The following is a 21,225-nucleotide window of genomic DNA, read 5'->3' on the forward strand; positions in this document are numbered from 1 at the left end:
CCCGCCCCTTCCGGAACCGCCCAGGCTCGGGCCCGCCCCTTCCGGAACCGCCCGGATTTGCCCCGCCCCTTCCGGAACCGCCCAGGGGTTGGCCACGCCCCCAGCTACTGAAACCGCCTTTTCTCCCCCAAAAGACCCCAGAGCTGCTTTTCTGCCCCCAAAAGACCCCAAAGCCCCTTTTCTGCCCCCAAAAGACCCTAAAGCCCCTTTTCTCGCCCCAAAAGACTCCAAACCCCCTTTTTCTCTCCCCCAAAAGACCTCAAAGCCCCTTTTCTCTCCCCAAAAGACCCCAAACTTCCTTTTCTGCCCCTAAAAGACCTCAAACCCTCTTCTCTTCCCCCAAAAGACCCCAAACCCCTTTCTCTGCCTCCAAAAGACCCCAAAGCCCCTTTTCTGCCCCCAAAAGACCCCAAAGCCCCTTTTCTCTCCCCAAAAGACCCCAAACCTCCTTTTCTGCCCCCAAAAGACCCCAAACCCCTTTCTCTGCCCCCAAAAGACCCCAAACCCCCTTCTCTTCCTCCAAAAGACCCCAAAGCCCCTTTTCTGCCCCCAAAAGACCCCAAAGCCCCCTTGCAGCTGAGATGAAATAACTAATGAAACAAAGGCTGGATTTCTGGGGAAAGGGGGGGCGGGGGGCGGTTTAAACCTGGTTCTGGGGGCGGGGGGCGGTTTAAACCCGGTTCTAGGGCCGGAGCTCAGGCAGGGGAAGGGAAAGCCAGGGCCAATCCGGCCCCGCCGCCGCGGTGCGAAAACGCCCAAAACCCGGGAAATCGGCGGGAAACCGCGGCGCTTTCCCCAAAACAACGATTCCCTGAGTTCGCGAACCCCGTATTTTGGGAGCTCTTCGTCCCCTTTTTGCACCATTCCCGTCTCTCCCATCGCACCCAAATTCACCCCAGTTTATATATTTATGCTTGTGGCAAATTAAAACAATCTGTTTCCAGGTGCAAAGTGCCAGAATGTGACAGAGTTTTACTGAAATGGGGTCATTCTCTGTCCGCTCGGGGAGCGTCCGACCCTCGGCTCCCGTTAATCGCGGCGAGAACGGAGTCGGGATTAGCGGCTAAAAAGGGCCCCGCGCCGTCACCCCCTATTTATAGCAGGTGATACGCGATTAAATCCCGCCTTTCACTTCTAATTAAGCGACTCCCCACGTCTCGGGTCGTTCCCTGCAGAGGGATCGCTCCTCCTTACGGGCAGGTGTTGACTTCGCATTCATCGTATTGCGCTTCCGTTTAGCGCTGATGAAAAAAGCCAATTAACAAGCAAAGGTCGTTTTGGAAGCCACGTCTACATGTCGGTTATGGGGAGTTAATTGGCCAGCGTAAGGGGTTTATTTTTGAGACGTCGAGTGAGTTTTAAGGCAGGAAAAGCTCTTTTATAACCCGCCACCGCTGCCTTTAGAATCATCTTTGCAAATGATTCTGGAGCATGAGTCAAGACTTGGCGTCTGTGATCCCAGTGCGTCGCCATCCTGGAGGGGTTGAACACACACAGACGAGGTTCTCATGGACACGGTTTGGTGACAGCATTGGGGTAGCGCCTGGACTTGCCATCACTGTACCCATCACTGTCCCCAACACGTGGTTTGGGACACGAGGGCAGCACCACGGTTATTGACGACCATTCCCAAAGCGGTTTCTCCCACCCGTGGAAACACTTTAAACTAGAACTGCAGAAAAGAGGCAAAATTGGACTTTATCGCTGCTCCCCAGGAGCGGCCGAGCAAGAAGCTCAGGGAGGACAACACGGAGCTGGCGCTGGGGACAAAACAGCCCCGGGGGCCGGGACTGCGCGGCACAGACTGTTCTCTCTTCACTGGACATTCCTCTGCCCCCGCCACGACAAACAATCCTTTTGTGCGGGAGGTAAACACGCCGGCCGCGGGCGGGGAACAAAGGGCGCCATTGAGCGCCCGGTCAGCTGAGCGGCGCGCATGACGGCCCCGGCGCCCAACCCCGGCCCCGCCGCTCCGAGGGGACGCGGATGTGCAGGACCAGGGACAAACCCCGGCCGGCTCTGTGGATCCACCGCCTGTCCCGGCACGGCGGCACCATGGGCAGCACCACGGGCGGCACCACGGGCGGCACCACGGGCGGCCCCGCGCCCACCCAGCGCAGCCCCCGGAGCAGGAACACTCAGCTGAGGTTACACAGGAAGGTGTCCAGGCGGGTTGGAATGTCTGCACAGAAGGAGACTCCACAACCCCCCTGGGCAGCCTGGGCCAGGCTCTGCCACCCTCACCCCAACAAGTTGCTTCTCATGTGCCAGCGGAACCTCCTGTGCTGCAGTTTGCACCCATTGCCCCTTGTCCTGTCCCTGGTTGTCCCCGATGGCTCCATCTCCTGACACTCATTATACATTTCTAACCAGGCGCCCTTTGTGCCGCCACCGCCCGGCCGCGCGGGGGCGCGCTCCTCCTCCCCCGCCCCTCCCATCGCGCATGCGCCGTTCCGCGGCCGGGGAACGGGGTGGGGCCGCCCCTGCTCTGCCATTGGCTGAGCCCGGCGGGGCGGGGCGGGGCGGCCGCGTGCGCCCGCCAAAGCGTTCCGGGCGGGAACGGGGGCGGCGCAACGTTCCGGGCGGCGGCGGCTCCGCGGTTCCCCCGCGCCCCCCGTCCGTCCGTCCGTCCCGCCGCTCCGGGAGCCTCGGCCGGGGCCGCAGCGCCATGGAGCCGCGCACAGGTACGGCAGCGCCCGCCCGCGCCCGCCCGCGCCGGCGGGAAAGTTTTCCGGCGGGACCGGGGCCTGGGGCGGAGGCGGCGGCGGCCGCGGGTCCCGCGGGGGTCGCGGCGCCGCCGGGTCGGGGTCCGGGGGTCCCGGCGCGGCCGCTCCAGCCCGCGGGCCGGGGGTTCCCGGCGGGCGGCGGCTCCGCTGGCCCAGCCCGGACCGGCCCTTCCGCCGCCGAACCGGAGCCGCGGCGGCTTCGCGTGGCGCCGAGTCCAGCTTAACGATTTAGGCTGGACTGAGTCCGCGGGGAGGGAGGGGAGGGGGGGGGAGCCCGGCTCCGAGCGCGGCCGAGCCGAGCGGCACCTGAGCCGGGCTTAGGAACGGGCACGGCCGGGGCGGGGCTGCTGAGCTGTGCGGACCTTCTCGCCTGTGCCCATTTGGGGCCAAATAACCGGGATCCGGTCACTTTCCCCCCAAAGACTCCGGTTACTTTCCCCCAAAAGCTCCATCGTGCCGAGGGTTTCGCCTTTTCCTTGGTGCCCGTTTCACGCCACGACCCCCGGGGCTCGGCAACAACGCGGGGGTTTAACCCGCGTTATGCGGGAGGAGCAGGGAGCTGACAGGTTTCCCCGCGTGGGTCCCGGCGCTCTCCCCGCGCGAGGGGGCGGCCGGTGACTCACGGCTCCAGCATCCGGCACCGCGGTAACGGGACCCGCGCCCAGGCGCTCACCCCTGCAGACGGGCAGGAGCAGCCCGGTACCGGCGCCGCCGCCGCCACCGCTCGCGGGGCTGTTTTCGCCTTGGAGCCGCAGACCCAATAAAGACGTTATTGTCGGAAAAGCCAAACTTGCCGGAATTCTGCATCGCTGCGAACATCCCGTTTCTTCCCGCCGCGCGGTTCCAGCCCCCGGAGACCAGACGTTCCCCATCGCCCCCTGCGCTGCGTTCGCTCCTGTTCTGGACGTCCCGACACGGAGCGCGGACGCTCCGCACACCACTCGGAGCCCGAAGCGCCGCGGATGGTTTTCTGTGGCGCTTCTTCTCTTCGCAGGGTTTAAAATGACAATAAAAGCCCCCACGGGCCCGCCAGCGCGTGCGGATCGCGCCTTGTCACCCGGCATCACCAGGAGAACCAAGTCGTTTTGGGGGAGAAACGGGGCGTTTCGCTCCTTGAGCTTCTCCGTTCGATGCGTCTGGAAGGGGAACGTGGGGACGCTGGTGACCGGAGGTGTGAAACGTGCAAAGCCACACCGGCAACAGGGATTTTAAACCGGGATTTAAACAGAGTCGTGCAGCAGATAATCGTGGCGACCAGGACTGGGGGCTTCCTAGTGCTTTAGTTCTTTGTTTTAGGGTTTTTTGTCTGAAACGGAATTTCTTTGCGCTGAGGAAACGGTGTTTGTGTGAGACACGCGCCTCGCGGCGCCTGGGACGGGACGGAACCCCGTTCAGATCGTTATGTACTTAATATAATTATGGGGAGTCAAAACCTGCTGCTTTTTTTACCATAATCCCCGCCAGGGTTTGTGCTGCTGTTTTGCCCGCCGGATCATTTCAAAGCAGTGACTGGAGGTTTGTGATTGATCCAGAAAAGCCTGAATCTCTCCCCAAAGCGGAGCCGGTGAATAGGAGTGATACCAACACTGGTGCGGCTCCGGATTTAACGAACCCGCCGCGACTTTTCCAGCTTTTGGGCGATTTTGGGTGGTTTTGCGGCTCCGTTCCTGCGCACTCACAGCGATCCGGGGGTGGATTGCAGTTTGATTATTTTATATTCTATTCTTTATTCTTTGAGCCCCCGTCCCGGCGCCTGCTCGCGGCTTAGCGCCCGCCATAGAAGTATTAGGTCAGGGCGGGTTCAGCGCGGCGGCTTTGTTCTGATTAGCCTCGTTAATTAGCGCGGGGCCGGCAGCGGCGTCTTGCGCGTTAGACGTGAAATCTGCCAATTATCCATTTTCAGGAGGGTTTTTGCCTCGGGAGCTCAATAAGTGTGGGTTCCGCTGCCCACGGGTGCAGCTTCGCAGAGCCAGAGTGACCACGCAACGTCCTGCTGGGAAAACTCCATATAGTATAGTGTGTATATATATATATATAGTATTATATAGAACATTTATAGTAATGTAATACATATCATATGTAATAATAACGAGTTTATTATTTCTTAGGTTTGCGTCTCATGCTCTTTTGCGGGTGGATATTCAAGATATTCCCTGTCTCTTTGCCGCTGCCCACGAGCAAACGCACCCGCTCTTATTTCCGTGATTTCCCCCAATATCATTGAATCCGTCTCCTTCCTCCACAAAACCCGAATCCTTCCCGTCCCATCGGGTGAGGCTCAATTCAGCCTTTCGGAGCGTTTCGGGCGCCGATGGCCGCGCTGCTGTGACCCCGTGGCCGGGCGTGTGTGTCACGTCTGTCCCCACGTCCCCACGGCCGCTCTGGGTTCCCAGGAATGCGGACAATCGGCATTTTTGGAGCACACACGCCTTTCTGAACCCTAAAACTTGACATTCAGACTCACCTGCACGGGCGGTTTCTGCAGCAAAACTGCTGTTTTCTTAATTTCTTACCCCAGTTATCAACGAGCTAAACAACAAGCCCAAAGCACACTGAATTTTAAGGGGTACGTTGATGTTCCCCCCGCGGGAGCACGGGCTCACCTGCTGTTTGCTGTTCCCCGGCCGTCCCGGTGCTTAATTGTTTTATATCTGCTTTTTTAACCGTTTCTCCGCGTTTCGTCCCCAGGCTGACGCCGGGAGGAGCCGCGAGCCATGGACATCGTGCTGTCCGACTTCGTGCGCTCCACGGGGGCCGAGCCGGGGCTGGCCAGGGACCTGCTGGAAGGTACCGGAGCCGCAGGGACGGGTCCCGCAGCCGCGGGGGCGACGTTGAACCAGCCCTGGGGGGTCCCGCGCGGCTCCTCCTCCCCGAGTTTGAAGGAGTTTAATGAACCCGGGGCACAAACATTCAGGGTTATTCTCATTGAGTTCTCATTTCTGGCAGTGCTGCCTTGGAGAAGGAGCAAAGGCTGCCTGTGTTTTGAGAGCGTTATAGGGGTCATTCTATAGGCAAAACCGGGCTCTTAGTGGGATATATCATCTGGCTCGTGGAGGCGGTTTGATTACGCCGGTAGAAAGTTTGATTACGGCAATAGAACTTTTGATTATACAGATAGAAATTGCTGTTTCATCGATGTTCCTACCAGAGCATCCCCACAAAACCCCATTCACGCCAGAGCGGAGGCTGCTGCTCCACAGCGCCGGTTGCTTTAAAGGGACCTTATCAGCCCTTTTTCTTGTATAATTCAGGCCGTTTTGGTGCTGCTCCTCCATCTGCTTGGGATGCTCTTGAATTCAACTGAAATTGATGCTAAAATCCGTATCTTTGGGCAGTTTCCTCCACCCGGCGCTCGCAGTGTCGATTTGCGGCTTTTCCCTTTTTGGAAATCCTGCGGTTTTGCCGCCTTCACGGCTTCACCCTTTAATTTTTACTATATTTTTATAAATTTTAGTTAATTTTTACCGCGGCGAGTCCGTGCGGTTTGTGCTTTCCGTTCTTTGTCCCGAGTCAGGATCTCAAACATCCTCTTTGGTAATAAATGTTTAGGTGATGTAATGATAGGTAATTTAGGTAATAAACGTTTAGGGGGGCCCGACGCGGGTTTTTCCTTCAACCTCTCCGTCTCTTCTCCCGTCCAGGCAAGAACTGGGACCTGAGCGCGGCGCTGAGCGACTTCGAGCAGCTGCGGCAGGGCCCGGGGGGGCGGCCCCGCGGCTGCCGGGCGCCCGAGCCGGAGGCGCCGAGCGCGGCGCGGCCGCCGCTGCAGCGCCAGGATGACGCCGTGCAGGGTGCGTGCCCGTCCCTACAGCCAAACCCCCGGAACGGGAGCGTCCGTTGAACCGTTCTGCCACCCGAAACATTGATACCCCGCAGCCATCCGGCCGCTCGCAACCCAAAAGAAACGCTGGAGGCGGCGGTTTCATAACGGCTCCTGCGAAGAGCGCTGGTGCTGTAAAATCAGCCAAGTAACGGACTCTTAAAAACATGTTTTAAGGTTTTAAAAGTAGTGTTTTTTAATCAGCACTGGGGTGTCCCTCTGCAGCTCAGCCAGCAGCCAGTTGGTCACACACGGCTTATATTGACAGAAACAGTACATATTCGTGACAACTCTTGACACCCGTTAACATATTCCACACCCATTCTAACTCAAACTGTCTTTGAAGCAACGCTGAGCGACAGCCGCGTGTTTCTCAGTTACCTATTTTAAAAGAATATGTTGTAAATCCGTGGCAATTTTAAGGATAGGGAAGGATTGCCAAGTGCAAAGATCCTATGGTTACGGGGTCTGCTTAAACTGGGATCTTATGGTTACAGGGGCTGCTTAAACTGGGATCCTATGGTTACAGGGGCTGCTTAAACTGGGATCCTATGGTTACGGGGGCTGCTTAAACTGGGATCCTATGGTTACGGGGGCTGCTTAAACTGGGATCCTATGGTTACGGGGGCTGCTTAAACTGGGATCCTATGGTTACGGGGGCTGCTTAAACTGGGATCCTATGGTTACGGGGGCTGCTTAAACTGGGATCCTATGGTTACGGGGGCTGCTTAAACTGGGATCCTATGGTTATGGGGGCTGCTTAAACTGGGATCCTGTGGTTACGGGGGCTGCTTAAACTGGGATCCTATGGTTACAGGGTTGGTTGATCTTTAGCGGTTGCTGCCTCCTAAACCAGGAGTTCGATAGTTCTATGAAATACAGTCTAATAATTAGAAATACGTGCATCCCTTCTGCACTTACTCAGGTTTCTTTTGTCGTCTCGGTTGTTCCCCAGAAAAGCGCCTGTCGCGCGGCATCTCCCACGCCAGCTCCGCCATCGTGTCGCTGGCGCGCTCGCACGTCTCCAGCAACGGCGGCAGCGAGCACCTGCTGGAGACGCCCGTCTGCACCTTCCAGCTGCCCGACCTCACCGTCTACAGCGAGGAGTTCCGCAGCTTCATCGAGCGGGACCTCATCGAGCAGTCCATGCTGGTGGCGCTCGAGCAGGCTGGTGAGTTTCCGCTGGCGCGTTTGGCGGCGGCGCCGGCGGGAATGGCGCCGCGGGGGAGCCCGGGCGCACGGGGCTGCTGGAATCCTAGAATTGTTTCGTTTGGAAAAGCCCTTCAAGATCATGGAGTCCAGCCATAAACCACCCCGGCACTAAACATGGCCCTGAGAACCTCATCTCTGTGTATTTCAGCCCCTCCAGGATGGCGACTCCAGCGCTGCCCTGGGCAGCCTGTTCCAACGCTGCCCTGGGCAGCCTGTTCCAACGCCCCACAGCCCTTTGGGGAGAAATTGTTCTTAATTTCCAATCTAAACCTCCTTCTCCAGCCCCTTCCCCAGCTCTATTCCCTTCTCTCAACTCGCTCCAGCTCCTCAAGCTCTTTCTTGTCATGAGGTGATACCAACACCCCTGGGGCCGCCATGTTGAGCCCTGAGGTGATTCTGGCGCCATGTTGAGCCCTGAGGTGATTTTGCTGCCCTGATGCTGCCATTTTGAGCCCTGAGGTGATCTTGGCCCCCTTGGGGCCACCATTTTGTGTTTTGAGGTGATTTTAGTGCCCCAGCACCACCGTTTTGTGTGCTGAGGTGATCCCGCCATTCTGACCCTGAGGTGATTCTGGCGCCATTCTGACCCCGAGCTGGTGGCCCAAACCGCCCCCAGGACCCGCGGTTTGTTCTCCCCGGTGCCCAGCTGGACGACACGATCTTTAAGGTCCCTTCCAACCCAAACCCTTCCGTGATTCTGTGACGCTGCGGCTGTTGCCGTCGCTCGTGCCGCTGCCGGTGACGCGCCAAAAGTTGAGTTGCATTGTCTCACCCCCTGAGCTTCTTGTGGGGAAGAAGCGATTCCCGCGTAACACAACCAGTAGCTCATCGCCAATGGCAAATATTAGAAGCGATTACAAACAGTCCAGGTCGATGATGCAGTTTCTGAGCTGGGTCCCCGCGGGAAGGCTCGTCGGCTCGCTCTGTTTGCCTGGGGAGGAACCGCCTCACCAGAGCAGGTGGATTGTTTTCCAGCGCGCTGATTTCCTCCTCAATAGTTGCTAAGTGATCTGTAAATAAGACTTAGTGGGAGAGAAAACAATACATGTTCCTGCTTATGGTTGAGGACAGAGGGGCAGCAGGCAGGCTGTCACCCCTCCTTTGCCTCTGTCGTGGATGTGCATACCTAGAAAACCATTTATTCGGGAATAACGTATATTCTTAACATCAAATTTTCGCTCTCTCGTGCTCAAGTGTCCCCGTAATAAATAGGTTCTGGAGCTGAGCGCTTGTCTGATGGTTTGGAATGAGCACCCGATCCGAGCGATCGCGTTACCGCGGCGGTGCCGTCGGGCCGTGGCGAAGCCGCCGCGTCTCGCGCGGATCAAACGCCCCGGTCCGCACCTGGGCTATCGAATTGCTGCGTTTCAGCCCAGATTTGGGACGAGGGGGCGATAAAACGCCCCGATCCGCACCTGGGCTATCGAATTGCTGCGTTTCAGCCCAGATTCGGGACGAGGGGCGCGGGGCGGCCGTGCTGTCTTATGGGTGTGCTGGGGGCGCTGCCCGGCACACGAGACAGCGTTAGCATTAAGTGATTGAGCTTTTTAAACATGCCTTTTCAAGACTTAAGTGTATCTGCACTACTTGTGTGGGTTTGTGATCGATGGGTGTTTATTAAAGGCTGTACTGGAGATGTAAAACGTTCCAAGCGTAATTTGAAGTAGGATTTTGCGCGCGGCGCTGTGATCGGCGGTGGCTCCCGTTATTAATTTAGTGTGTGCTGTCCTGAGGGGATTAAGCAAGTATTTTATAGACCAATAAACGTTTGGATATCCTGCACACCGCGGTGGCAGAGCAGGCGCTATAGAGCGGCTGTAAATGTAATGACGCTCTCGGGAGCTCCGGATGCGCTCGGAGTCGGACGGAGTGGTCTTGCTGGAGCTGAAACGCTGGCCCTTGCTGCACCTTAAGCGTTCTTTGCCACCGACCTCGCTGGGTTCAGCCTGGCCCTGTGTATTTGGAGATGCAGAGCGTTTTTTCTCGTTGTGCATGAATAGAAATGGGGAAGAAGTGGAAGAAGCCCCCGGGTTTGGTGGCTGAGGTCAAGCGCTCTCCTCGGGGACACGGCGCCTTCAACAGTATTGGCAAGAAACCTCCTGCTTCGTGCTTGCGACTAATATTTAATGAATATTTATAGGTGGACTATTAAGAAGTGCTGGGTTAGGACACCGGCGTCCTCGCTTGGTGCCGGGACAGCGGTGGGTGCTGGTCGTCGGGAGCCGGTCGCGGCTGGGGCGGGCGGTCACGGCGGCGGGTGCCTTGGCGATGTGTCACCCGCGTTGCGAGCGGCTTCTCGGCCCGTGCGCCAGCAGACGCGTGCGGACACGTCCCCGCTCTGCCCGGCCTGCCGGCGACCCACCCGCGACGTGTTCACCCGTGAGTCGCCGGCTGCGCTGGTTCCCGTCGTGGGGCACTCGCAGCGTCCATTGGAGTCCCACCCTTCCCAAAACGTGAGGAAGCAGCTACCGATGCGTAACCGCCCTCGAACAAGCTCTTGTTGCTGCCAGGAACAAAACCATTTTCTGCAGGTGTTGCTTCTCGCCAGAGATGGGCTCCAGATCAGATAAGGAGGCTCCGGGTGGATGATCTCGTTCAGAGACGCGGAACGAGCTCCCTTCGGCGGGGATGCCGCTGTTCCCGGGCTCTGCGGAGGCGGGTGCTGGATCTATCAGGTTGTCCCTTCGTCACGCAGCGAGCGCGGCCGCCTCGTGACAGCGCCGGCAGCCCTAGGGGAGCCTTCGCTTCGCCATGAGTCAGCCCTGGGCCGCGGGCCGGGCCGCGGCTCCGTCCGCTCCCTCCAGCCGCCCCGACCCATGGACGCGGTTCCTGTTGGAAGGAAACCACGGGACTTCTACCAAACATCCGCCTTTGGGTGCAGGTTCCTGATCTCCACAGGTTTCTCTAGCAAAACCAGCTGTGTGGCAAAACCGGGACCAGTAAGAGCTGTGGTGCCGGTGGATGTCACGACCTGGTCCCTGCACCAAGAGAAGATCCCTCATGCTCTTAAATCCCATTATCTTCCTCCTAGAGCTCGCTCCTGACAACCACACGCGGAGAACCGCGTCGTTTTGAGCAGCTCCGGAGGGCCCCGTGGCCTTTGGGAGCGCGGGGCGGCGGCCCTGGGCACCGCGGTGGCTTCGGGACGGCTCCTCTTGCGTAACCGGGAAGCCGCGCGAGTGACTCGGCGCCGCAAATAGAAACAGAAATGCCTGCCCGAGGTGTGTCCCCTCCGAATCGCGCCCCGAATGTCACGAACCCTCCCCAGCGCCGACCGGAGACAAGCACCTCCCGCCCGTCGCAAAGAGCAGCGAACTCTCCAGGAATGACATGGAAATGGGTTAAAAAGCCCCTCCAGAAGCGCTGTGTGTTTGTCAGGAGCTGTTTTGCTGCTGGGTTTGCTGTGCTGGCCCCGGGCCACCTGGCTCGTGCTGCGGCCGGGCCGTGCCAGGAGCTGCGCTGGTGACAACAGGCGGCTTTGGCCAGCGGGCCCATTGTCCCCGGCCGCCCACGGGACGCGGTTCAGCTCCCGCGGGTTCCTGCTCCCCGCCGGGAACTCGCCCGCCCGCTGCTGTTTTCCTGTGTTCATCTGTGCTTAAACACACAAGTTCTCCCACGTTTAGCCCCTTTCCAGCTGCTGTTGCTGAGGCTGCGCAAGCAATTTCAAGACCCCCCGTGTGTGAGCGCCGGGGCCCGTCCTCATGAGCGAGTTCATTGCAAATCCTGGGAAAAGGCCGATTCTTTTCTGCAAGAGCGATTTAAACTGTGATTTTTGGAAGCCCCAGAAGCGTCTGCCAGCCGGAAAACAGCCAGAAAACAGCCAGAAAACAGCCAGAAAACAGGCGGCGGCCGAGGGACAGGCAGCGCCTGCTGTGCGAGGAGCAGCGGGGCGGGCTGGGAGTTCAAAGTCCCGATCCAGCCCGGCGCGGCTCCCCCGATGGGCGCTGAGCCTCCCCCGATGGGCGCTGAGCCTCCCCCGATGGGCGCTGAGCCTCCCCCGATGGGCGCTGAGCCTCCCGCCGCGCTCCATCCACTGCGGCGTGGGCGTTATTTCTTCCTAACTTCTATTTTTAGCCGCTCTCCACTTGAGTTACCACAAGTGCCTTATATTACCAAAAAGCTGCTATTTTTAAACAGTGCCGAGCGCCGTCAGTTTGCGTTTTCAGTGCTGGGGTCGGCTAAAGGTCCTGAGGGTTGTACCTAAAGCAGGAAGGGAAGGACTGGCGGGAGGTGCTGGAAATAGGAGCGGTGTGGTTGTAAGAGGAAAGGAGGGCGGCAGTTGTTGGCTGGAAAAGTCGCTGGGCAGCGTTTGTGCCGCTGGGCACCATTTGTGACCCTGGGCACCGTTTGTGACCCTGGGCAGCGTTTGTGCCGCTGGGCACCATTTGTGACCCTGGGCAGCGTTTGTGCCAGGCACTGCAGGGGCTGTTTTCAGCCTCAGGGCTTTGGGGTTTTTAAACAACTAGGATTGGGGCAGAATGGATGAGAGGAGAGTTCTGGGCTGGCTCCTAATGAATTCAGCATTTGTGTGACCTTAATTCCAGGCTGGCCGCTTCCTTGCATCCCCATCTCCCTTTCGGTTTTACTTTATTATCGTCCTGTTATCATCCCCCTTCCAGCCGCGGGGTGTCTGTACCCGCTCATCTCTTCGGGTGTCTCCTGCAAATTAAGCCGCTTTCCACGCTCCACGGTGTTTCTGGAGCCGCGTCCTCAGGCTCCGTGTTCACTCCAATTGTTCCCCCAGGTCGTCTGAACTGGTGGGCGAACGTGGATCCCAGTTGCCAGAGGCTTCTCCCGCTGGCCACCACGGGCGATGGGAACTGCCTGCTCCACGCCGCCTCCCTGGGTAAGCGCCTCAGTCGCCAAGAAGCACCTCCTGCGCCTCGGCCCCGGGCACCGCGCGCCGCGCCGCGGCCGCCTCCCGGGGTTGGGGTGCGGAACCGACCCTTTCCCACCCGTTCCGCACCGTTTCCCACCCGTTCCACACCATTTCCCACCCGTTTGCGGTGCTGCGGCTCCGCAGGAGAGGAACGGGTTGAAAGAAACGCTGCCAACAGCTTACATCCTTCAAAAATACCTTTTCCCGTCAATTTGGCAACTTTCCCTGTATTTCTGGAGGCAACGTGAAACAGCGAGCCGGCCCTTCCCTCCCCTGGCACAGCGAAGGTTCGAGACACAGGTTTGAATCCATCGTAGTGAGTTTTCAGAGGTTTCCAGCCTCTAAAACCGGGCGATTTGTGCGTTTCCGTGTTGCGGACGTGGCGAAGCCGCCGGCTCGTTTAACCCCGGCTCATTTTCCCATCAGATGCCAGTGGGATTTTGGCCAACAAATATTTTGCTGCGTCTGTGAGATGCATTAGGGGCGGCAGCACCTCCGCTGAGCCGCCCGAAAACTCCCCGCGGGTGGAAAACGCGGGTTTTAAACCCCACATCTTGGCGTTTAAATTGAGAAATGATCCTTTTGCTGCCTGTTCCCTGCGTCCCCCGGTTCTGGAGGTGGCCGGGGCGCCGGCGGCTGCTCCTCACGCTCTGCTGCTCGTTCTTTCCGCTGCAGGTATGTGGGGGTTCCACGACCGAGACCTCATGCTGCGCAAGTCGCTGCACACGCTGATGGACAAAGGCGCCGAGCGGGAGGCCCTGAAGCGCCGCTGGCGCTGGCAGCAGACGCAGCAGAACAAGGAGGTAGGAGCCGCCCCGGCGCCGGGCGAGCGTCTCTAGAGCCCCGCGGCCGGGAGGTGCGTCTGGCGGGAGAACGTGCTGGGTTTTGGGCTCCCTGCCTGGCCATGGGACGCGTCCTTCCATCTGAACCCCTGGCAAAATGCTCTTTATTGCGAGGTAGGAAAATTCTTCTTTTCAAACTGTTTTGTGTCCGTGTTGATGGAAAACAAACGTCACCTTCGCGTGTTAAGATCCAGCGGGATGTGGCGGCCAAACTGGGCCTTCTCTTTAAAGAGAAAAGCGGCGCTGGGGCTTCGGTCTCTCCAGCGATAAAGATCAATGGCAGGCGCGGAGCAAACTCCAAAATCTCAGCACGTTCGGGGCTTTTCGAAGCCGCGACCCCGCGAGCCGCGGTGCCGCTTGGAGGGGCGGTTTCTGGGTTTTGCGAACAGGGTGAACTCGCCGTTCACTCTCCGCTTCCTCTGTGTTTGCGGAGGGCACGGAGGTTTTCCTATCCCAACAGTTTGCAAAAAAAATGTGAGTTTCCCTGTTTGAAGCAGAGTAGTTAATGAATAATTGGGGGTTTTGTTGCTCTTAAAAGCATGGTTTATGCGTCTCTTTAAGCCACCAGCTGCGGAATTGGCGTCGGCGCTGCGGTGGAGGAACCACCAGCGGTGCTGGGTGCCAGCGGCGGGATGTTGGCGGCAGGTGTGGGGCGCGGGTGCCGCTGCGAGAGTGCAGGGTGTGCAGGGTGTGCAGGGTGTGCAGCTCGGCCCTGGGGAGCAGCTCAAAGACGCAGCCCAGGGCACGGGTGTTGCGGGAGTTTCACAACCGCTCCGGGTTGCGATATTCTCTGGTGCTTTTGCTTCACGGGCTTTAGATCAGCGAGGAGTAACCAGGAGCAGAGACGTTAATTAATCCCCTCCTGCCGTCGGGCGCTTCGCAAGGCTTTTCTTTTCCTCTTTTTGGGGATTTTGGGTGTTGTTTGGATGGAGCAGGAGGAGGGTGAGGCCGCTTCCCCTCGCCCCCCCAGCTTGGGACCGGACTCCAGCAGGCTCCACTGCGCCGGTTTTGCACAATCCTATGGCTTTTTTAAGATATTTCTTCCCTTCCTTCAATAAATGCAGCTCCTGCCGCTTTTCAGCTCCGGGTTTGGGCTGATCTGGTGTGTTTTGCGGTCAGGATTTGGGCTGATCTGGTGTGTTTTGCGGTCGGGATTTGGGCTGATCTGCTGTGTTTTCGCAGTCCGGGCTGGTTTACACGGAGGACGAGTGGCAGAAGGAGTGGAACGAGCTGATCAAGCTGGCGTCCAGCGAGCCCCGCGTGCACTACGGCCCCAACGGCAGCGCCTGCGCCGGGTACGTGCGGGGAGCACCTACCAGATAACGGTGGCTCTGGGCACAAACCACAGCCGGTATCTTCCCGCGGCGCACAGCTCCAAGATGAGGGTCCTGAGCCAAAGTTGGGGGTTTCTGCAGCGCTCGCTTTGCATGTTGCAGACGCTTTATCGCTGCAGACATCCCGACTAAATGTTATTTTTGAGGCTCTTTAGATAAAACGCTCCCAGAAGTGCTGGTTTCCCAGTTACAAACCTTGTCTTAGGACATTTTATTTCTTGGATCTTCACCTTCAAATCCTAAATCAGATCCAAGATGAAACCAGTAACATGACCCACCTCTCCACAGCTGTCTCTAAATACTTTTTCCCATATTAAAATCAACAATTAAACACGCAAGGGGTGTAAATGTGTGTCTGTCTTCACGCAGCGTGGAGAGCTCGGAGGAGCCGGTGTACGAGAGCCTGGAGGAGTTCCACGTCTTCGTCCTCGCCCACGTGCTCAAGAGACCCATCGTGGTGGTGGCCGACACGATGCTGCGCGACTCAGGGGGAGAAGGTGACGATCTGCTTTCACGCAGCTTTTCTGCTCAATTAAGCCGGGTCGTTAATTGGAGAGCTGAGCGTGGGGGGACGGGACGCAGCTCAGTGTCGCGCTCTGAACATTTTGCTGTTTCTAAGAGCGTCCGTGCATTTTGTTGTTCGTTTTTGACCCTCTGCCCCCGCAGTGTGTGCAGAGCTGGGAGATTCCGCTCCCGTGTCGTGTTTTCCGCTCGCAGACTTAATTTCCCGTCAGAAACCATTCATCAGTTACGGTGGTTCTGCGTGCGAACGTGGAGTTGTCTTGCGGGGGAGTAAAGAGGAGGTTTTTTATAGAAAAAGCAGGTTCATTTTGCAGCCGCGTTCCTCCTGCTGTCAGACACGTGTCTATTTTGGGTTGTGGGTTGGTTTTTTAGTGTCTCTCGAGCTGACAGATAATTGCAGGTGAAACCTCAAATGAAGCAAAGGGCTCGTTCTGGAGCAGTTTCAGTGTGAACAGCTCTTGAGCCTTTAACCTGTTAACAAAGCCTAACGCAGCGCCCCGCTTTCCTTCCAGCCTTCGCCCCCATTCCCTTCGGGGGGATTTATCTGCCCCTGGAAGTCCCGGCCAGCAAATGCCACCGCTCGCCCTTGGTGCTGGCCTACGACCAGGCGCACTTCTCCGCGCTGGTGTCCATGGAGCAGAAGGAACCCGCCAAAGACCAAGGCAGGTGCTACAGGAGGATTTAAACCCGCAGAATATCGAGAGCAGCCCCGCGGAGGGGGACTCGGGGTTCCCCTTGTTCCCCAGCGTTTGCGATTAGACGGGGTGGCCGCTCGCCCTCCACCGTGCCGCTTTTGGGTGCTAAAAGCGTGTTTTCTGTCCCATGCAGCCGTGATCCCGCTGACGGACTCGGAGCACAAGCTGCTGCCCGTGCACTTCGCCGTGGACCCCGGCAGGGACTGGCACTGGGGCCGGGACGACGGCGACAACGTCAGGCTGGCCAGGTGGGTGCCACCCCAGAAGCGCCGCTCGGGCGCCAGCGGCTCGTGCTCTCCTTTCATTCTCTCCTGACTCCCCCATTTCCAGGCGTTTTGGGGGGATCGGGACGTTTCATGAGGTTCGTTCCCACAAGGTTAGAAAGGCGTTTGCTCCGAATCCCGAAGCTCTAGACGGGGCGTAGCTCAAAGCGAGGAGCGACGGCGCATCGCCCACCATGTTCACCAAAAATGGGGGTTTTTCCCATTGCTCACTCAAATATCATCAGTATCTCTGAGTGTGGGTCCCGGTGCTGGGGACGCTGCGGGCAGACGCCTCATCTTTGGTTGGGAGCAGCAAGTTTCCTCTTACTGAGTATTAAAGCCTTCAAATTGCAGGCGGGTCCTGCCCGCAGCGTGGCACCGTGCGGGGCTGCAGCCGCCAGAAAAGGCTCCGGCGCTGGGTTTTAGTAGAAATAACGTCTTTTTCCTCTATTTTGACAAGTGGAAATGTTTGAGAAAACATCCATATCTTCTCTGCAGTTGTTTCTGTGGGGAGGAGAATTGTCTGGAAGCTCATCCCATTTTTGTTAGCACAAGGAAGATGATTTGTCAAGTTCGTTTTCATTCATAGCCAGCTCGTTTTTTTGGCATTCAGGAACATTCTTCACTCATTGGGGTTTGAATTACAAAGTTTGGACGGCTACACAAACGTCCCCTTTGTATCGCTACCGTCCCCATGCGGTTTTACCTGTCGTGTTAAAATGTGCTTTAATATAAAGATAATTTTAAATACAGAGGAGAGCACCTGAGTTATTCAAGTTAGACCCAAACTGCTCTGTTTGCAATTGCAGCGTGACGCTGTCGCTGGAAGCGAAGCTGCACCTGCTGCACAGCTACATGAATGTGAAGTGGATCACGTTGCCGTGTGACACGCAGGTAAAGAGACCACGAGTGTTCCTTTTCCCTTTAATTATTTAAACCTCCCTTAATTATTTAATCCTCACCTGGCTGCATCTCCCCCTTATACCGTTATTTGCTCCCTCATTGGTTTTGTCCTTTTTCTTTTAACAAGAATCGCTCTAAGCTCTAAGCTGATTCCTACGGAAGGAACACAAGTTATTAGTAAAATGACACAATTGGTTGGTTTTGGTTCAAATATTTCAAAGCCAGCTCCATTTTCAAAGAGGAGTTTTCGATGTGTTGATTTTTACATTTTAGAATCCCAATCTTCAAACAAACCAACCCAAAAAGTCTTTCCCTGGCTGTTTTAGTATCTTAGCAAAGACTAAAGCAGCAGAACTGGCAGCAAGTTTAAGGTCTGGGAATCTGTTTTACGGTTGGACTTGATGATCTTAAAGATCTTTTCCAACCTTAACGATTCTATGATTTCTTAGTTTTTCCCTTGAAATCTCAGCAAGTTAAGACAATTACCGCCTGAGGCGTTTCCAGCCCCAAGGCCGCGTCCCGCAGCGCGGTTCGGTGCTGCCCCGTCCGTTCTCCGAGCAAACCTGTGTCACCTTCAGCCCGAAACCCTTATCTGAGCGGCTCCGGCCCTGATGTGTGTGTTTTCCCGTCCGCAGGCGCCGCTGGCGCAGCCGGAGTCTCCCACGGCCTCGGCGGGCGACGACGCGCGCTCGGCCGCGGAATCGGGCGAGTCGGACAAGGAGTCGGTGTGCAGCAGCTCGGCCAGCAACGGCGGCCGCGCCCCCAGGGACCGCGAGAAGCCAAAGAAGGACCGGGACAAGGAGAAGGACAAGGACAAGAAACGCGCGGACTCGGTCGCTAACAAGCTGGGCAGCTTCGGCAAGACTTTGGGGAGCAAGTTGAAAAAGAACATGGGCGGCTTGATGCACGGCAAGACTCTGAAGGGCGGCGTGAGCAACGGGCAGGGAGACACCCTGGAGAAGAAGAAAAAGGGCTCCTTGAAGTCGAGGAAGGGCAGCAAAGAGGAGTCGTCCCAAGGAGACTTGGCGGCTCCCGCGGAGAAGACCTGCGCGGGGAAAGCGGCCCCCGAAAAGCCCTCGGACCCCCACAAGTACAGCAACGACGTGCGGCTGAGCCTGAGCATCCTGCGCGCCGCCATGCAGGGCGAGCGCAAGTTCATCTTCGCCGGCCACCTCAAAACCAGCCACCGGCACCAGTACCAGGAGGAGATGATCCAGCGGTACCTCCTGGACGCCGAGGAACGCTTCCTGGCCGAGCAGAAGCAGAAAGAAGCCGAGAAAAAGGCCGCGGGCAGCGCCGCCCCGGCCAAGAAGCCGGAGCCGGACGCCCACCGGGGCGAGGAGCTGCTGCTGGCCCCCGCGTACCCCCAGCCCCCCACCGCCTACACCATCCACACGCCCGATTTGGCTCTGAGCGCTAAAATCGCAGCTTTTCCCTCGGGATACTCGGGCGTTTTCACCTTCCCCAGACCCTCCGCGCTCGCCGAGGGGCCGCGCGCCCCTGCGTACCCGGACGGCCGGCGCCAGGTGGCGGGGGGCTCGTGCGCCAGCCTCCCTCCGTACGCCACCTTACCCCGAAACTGCGCCCAGGCGCGGGCCAACCCCCCCCAGACCAGCCCTTCCCACCCGGGGAGGTTCTCCCCCACGGACACGGCCGCTCGTCCCCCCGGCGCGGCGGAAAGCGACGGCTCCGCCTGCCTCCCCCCGCACAGCAACGGGCTCCGGGACCCCCCCGAGCACAGGGCGGCGGAACGGAGCCACGCGCGGCTGCTGCCCGGCGTGCAGCAGACCAAGTGCAAGCAGCCGAACTGCGGCTTCTACGGGCACCCGGAAACGGGCAATTTCTGCTCCTGCTGTTACAGAGAGGAGCTGAAACGCAAGGAGCGCGAGGCTCTGGTGCACAGGTTCTGAGCGCCCCCCTCTCGGACCCATGGAAAATGGGGAATGCAATAATATATAAATATACCTGTTATTTTTTGTAACGCCCCCTCCGCGCTCCTCTCCTCGGAAGGAGCGAGCGGGTATTTGGCCGGAGAAGAAGCCAAAGGGGATTTTGCTGGCGGGCCGGAGGATGAGAGGGGACAAAGGGGGCGAGCGGGGGCGCTCAGCGTGGAAACTGGGGGAGAACCCTGCAAACGATCCCCTAAAGCAAACCAAAGCGTTGGGAGGAGGGAGCAGCGCCGGCGGGTCCTTCCAGCGCCCCGAACGGAGCGAAGCGCCCCGGCCGCTCAGCCTGGACACCACACTCCTTAGGTGGAGACGATTTGGGCTTTTTAAACGCCGTTTTGATGTTCTGTTTCTCGTTGCCGGTACCGAGCGCGGCCCGGTTGGCACTGGAGGCGACGGAGGGTTTTTGGAGGGCGGCTCTGCCCTTCCCGGCTCCGCTTTTGTTTTTCAAGCACTCGTTTCAGTTCTTCCTTGGGGTGGGGACGCTGCTCGGCTGCTTTTCAGGCGTGTTGTTTCTTTTCCTGCAGACGTACTGTGCAAAAAAACCCCCCGAGAACGTTCTGTTTGAACCCGACTTAGTAAGAACCGAGACTAAAAAACGCAAGGTCAGTGTGTCCAGCCAGCAATAACCGTCGAGAGAGGGAAACGTTGCGTCTGGGAGGTAAAAACCCCCCCGCGATAACTCTTTTCTACTTGAGCTACTCCTGTACTACCTCGAATTAACTCGGCTCCATTTTGCTGAGCCACGTTTAACTGACCTTTAGGCTGAGGAATATCCAAAAGCTTTTGTTTTTTTGATAATAGGGCTAAAAAGAGCGAAACCGCCGAGGCAAACCCTCGGAAAGCGCAGCGGAGCGGGCGGCGCGGCCCCCTCGCCCGGTGCAGCGCAGGTTTGACTTCAGCACTGCGATGTTTGCACACATCTTGGCTTTTTAATCCTCTTTTTTCCCCCTTTTTTCCGTACCGCAGCTCCCGAGCGGCTCCGGCCCCGCGCAGCGCCGCGGCCCCGGCGCTTCCCGGCGCTTCCCGGCGCTTCCCGGCGCTCCCCCGGCTTTCCTTTCCTTTGGAGTTTTAACTTCGCAGAAGGCACCAACTATGCAACGAGCGCCCTTGGCGGAGCGGGGCGCCAAGTGCCCTTAGCGCCGGCAGAGCCACCCGGAGCCGTGTCCGCAGCGCACGCTCAGGCTTGGCTCCAGCGCCTTCTGCCCTAAGCCCCCATTCCGGGTACCTTGGAGAGGCGGCGGCTGCGCGGGGCCCTTGAGCCCCATTCCCATCGGCGGCGGCTCCTCCGCGGGTTCTAAACCCCCCGCAACGGTTTGAGTTTCAGTTCTCATTGGTTGGAGTTAAACAGCCGAGCTTAGCTAAGCCTGGCCTAAGGCTTTCCCATCCAGCCGGGGCTTTGCTTTCAGGTCACAAGCGCCAGACGGTGAGTCTTCCCCTCCAGTGGCGATCATTCCCATTTATTTCAGGCTGGGGGTGGTTCCCCGGCAGCTTCACCCCAAATGTTCCGTTGAAACGTTTAAAAAAAAATCCAAAAAAAGTTGAAATGTGGGGGCTGCTTGGTTCATTTTACCCGTTTCTGCGGTTTGTTGTGCCCGGAGTCGCCTCATTGCGCTTTGGGGAGGATCCTTTGCGTTCAAGTTTAAAAACGTGACAGCGTTGTGCAAAATACCGGTTTAAAGGGGAAAAGTGGGGAACAGTGGTGGCGGGTTCCCCGCTGGCGTCAAAATGATCCCAAATTTCAAATAATCCCAAATTTCAGATCCCAAATTCCACATAATCTCAAACTCCCCGTAATCTCCAGCTCCTGGAGCTGCTGCAATTTTCCTCCTCCCGAGGGGATTTTTTTGGGGGAGAACAGCGAGTTTTTGCTCTTATGGGTGAATCGGGGGCCTCCGCTGGGGTCCAAAACTGGTTTATGAAACATCCAAAAGGAAAAACAAACAAACAACTGAACTTGAGGCAGAGGCCGAAAACTCTTCCGAGTATTTTGTCTCCAAACGCTGCATTTTGCTGCTTTTTCAGGTCAGTTTTGGTTCCTTTATGGTGAAACTGGTTTTTTCAAGCGACTCTTAAGCCCCAG

At 57.9% G+C, this 21,225-nt stretch overlaps 1 protein-coding gene across 1 annotated transcript; it reads left to right on the forward strand.

Moving 5' to 3' along the window:
- Positions 1–2,550: 2,550 nt before the first annotated feature.
- OTUD7B (OTU deubiquitinase 7B) lies at positions 2,551–20,573 on the forward strand. The gene is made up of 12 exons (XM_080361223.1): positions 2,551–2,684; positions 5,415–5,513; positions 6,368–6,517; positions 7,502–7,717; positions 12,503–12,604; positions 13,313–13,440; positions 14,662–14,774; positions 15,183–15,310; positions 15,848–15,997; positions 16,164–16,278; positions 17,103–17,187; positions 17,832–20,573. Exons 2-12 carry the CDS (start codon positions 5,441–5,443, stop codon positions 19,104–19,106), a joined length of 2,535 nt encoding a protein of 844 aa, XP_080217349.1. The 5' UTR covers positions 2,551–2,684; positions 5,415–5,440; the 3' UTR covers positions 19,107–20,573.
- Positions 20,574–21,225: the final 652 nt, after the last annotated feature.

Source organism: Nesoenas mayeri (assembly GCF_963082525.1).
Source record: "Nesoenas mayeri genome assembly, chromosome: 30".
Classification (NCBI taxonomy): domain Eukaryota; kingdom Metazoa; phylum Chordata; class Aves; order Columbiformes; family Columbidae; genus Nesoenas; species Nesoenas mayeri.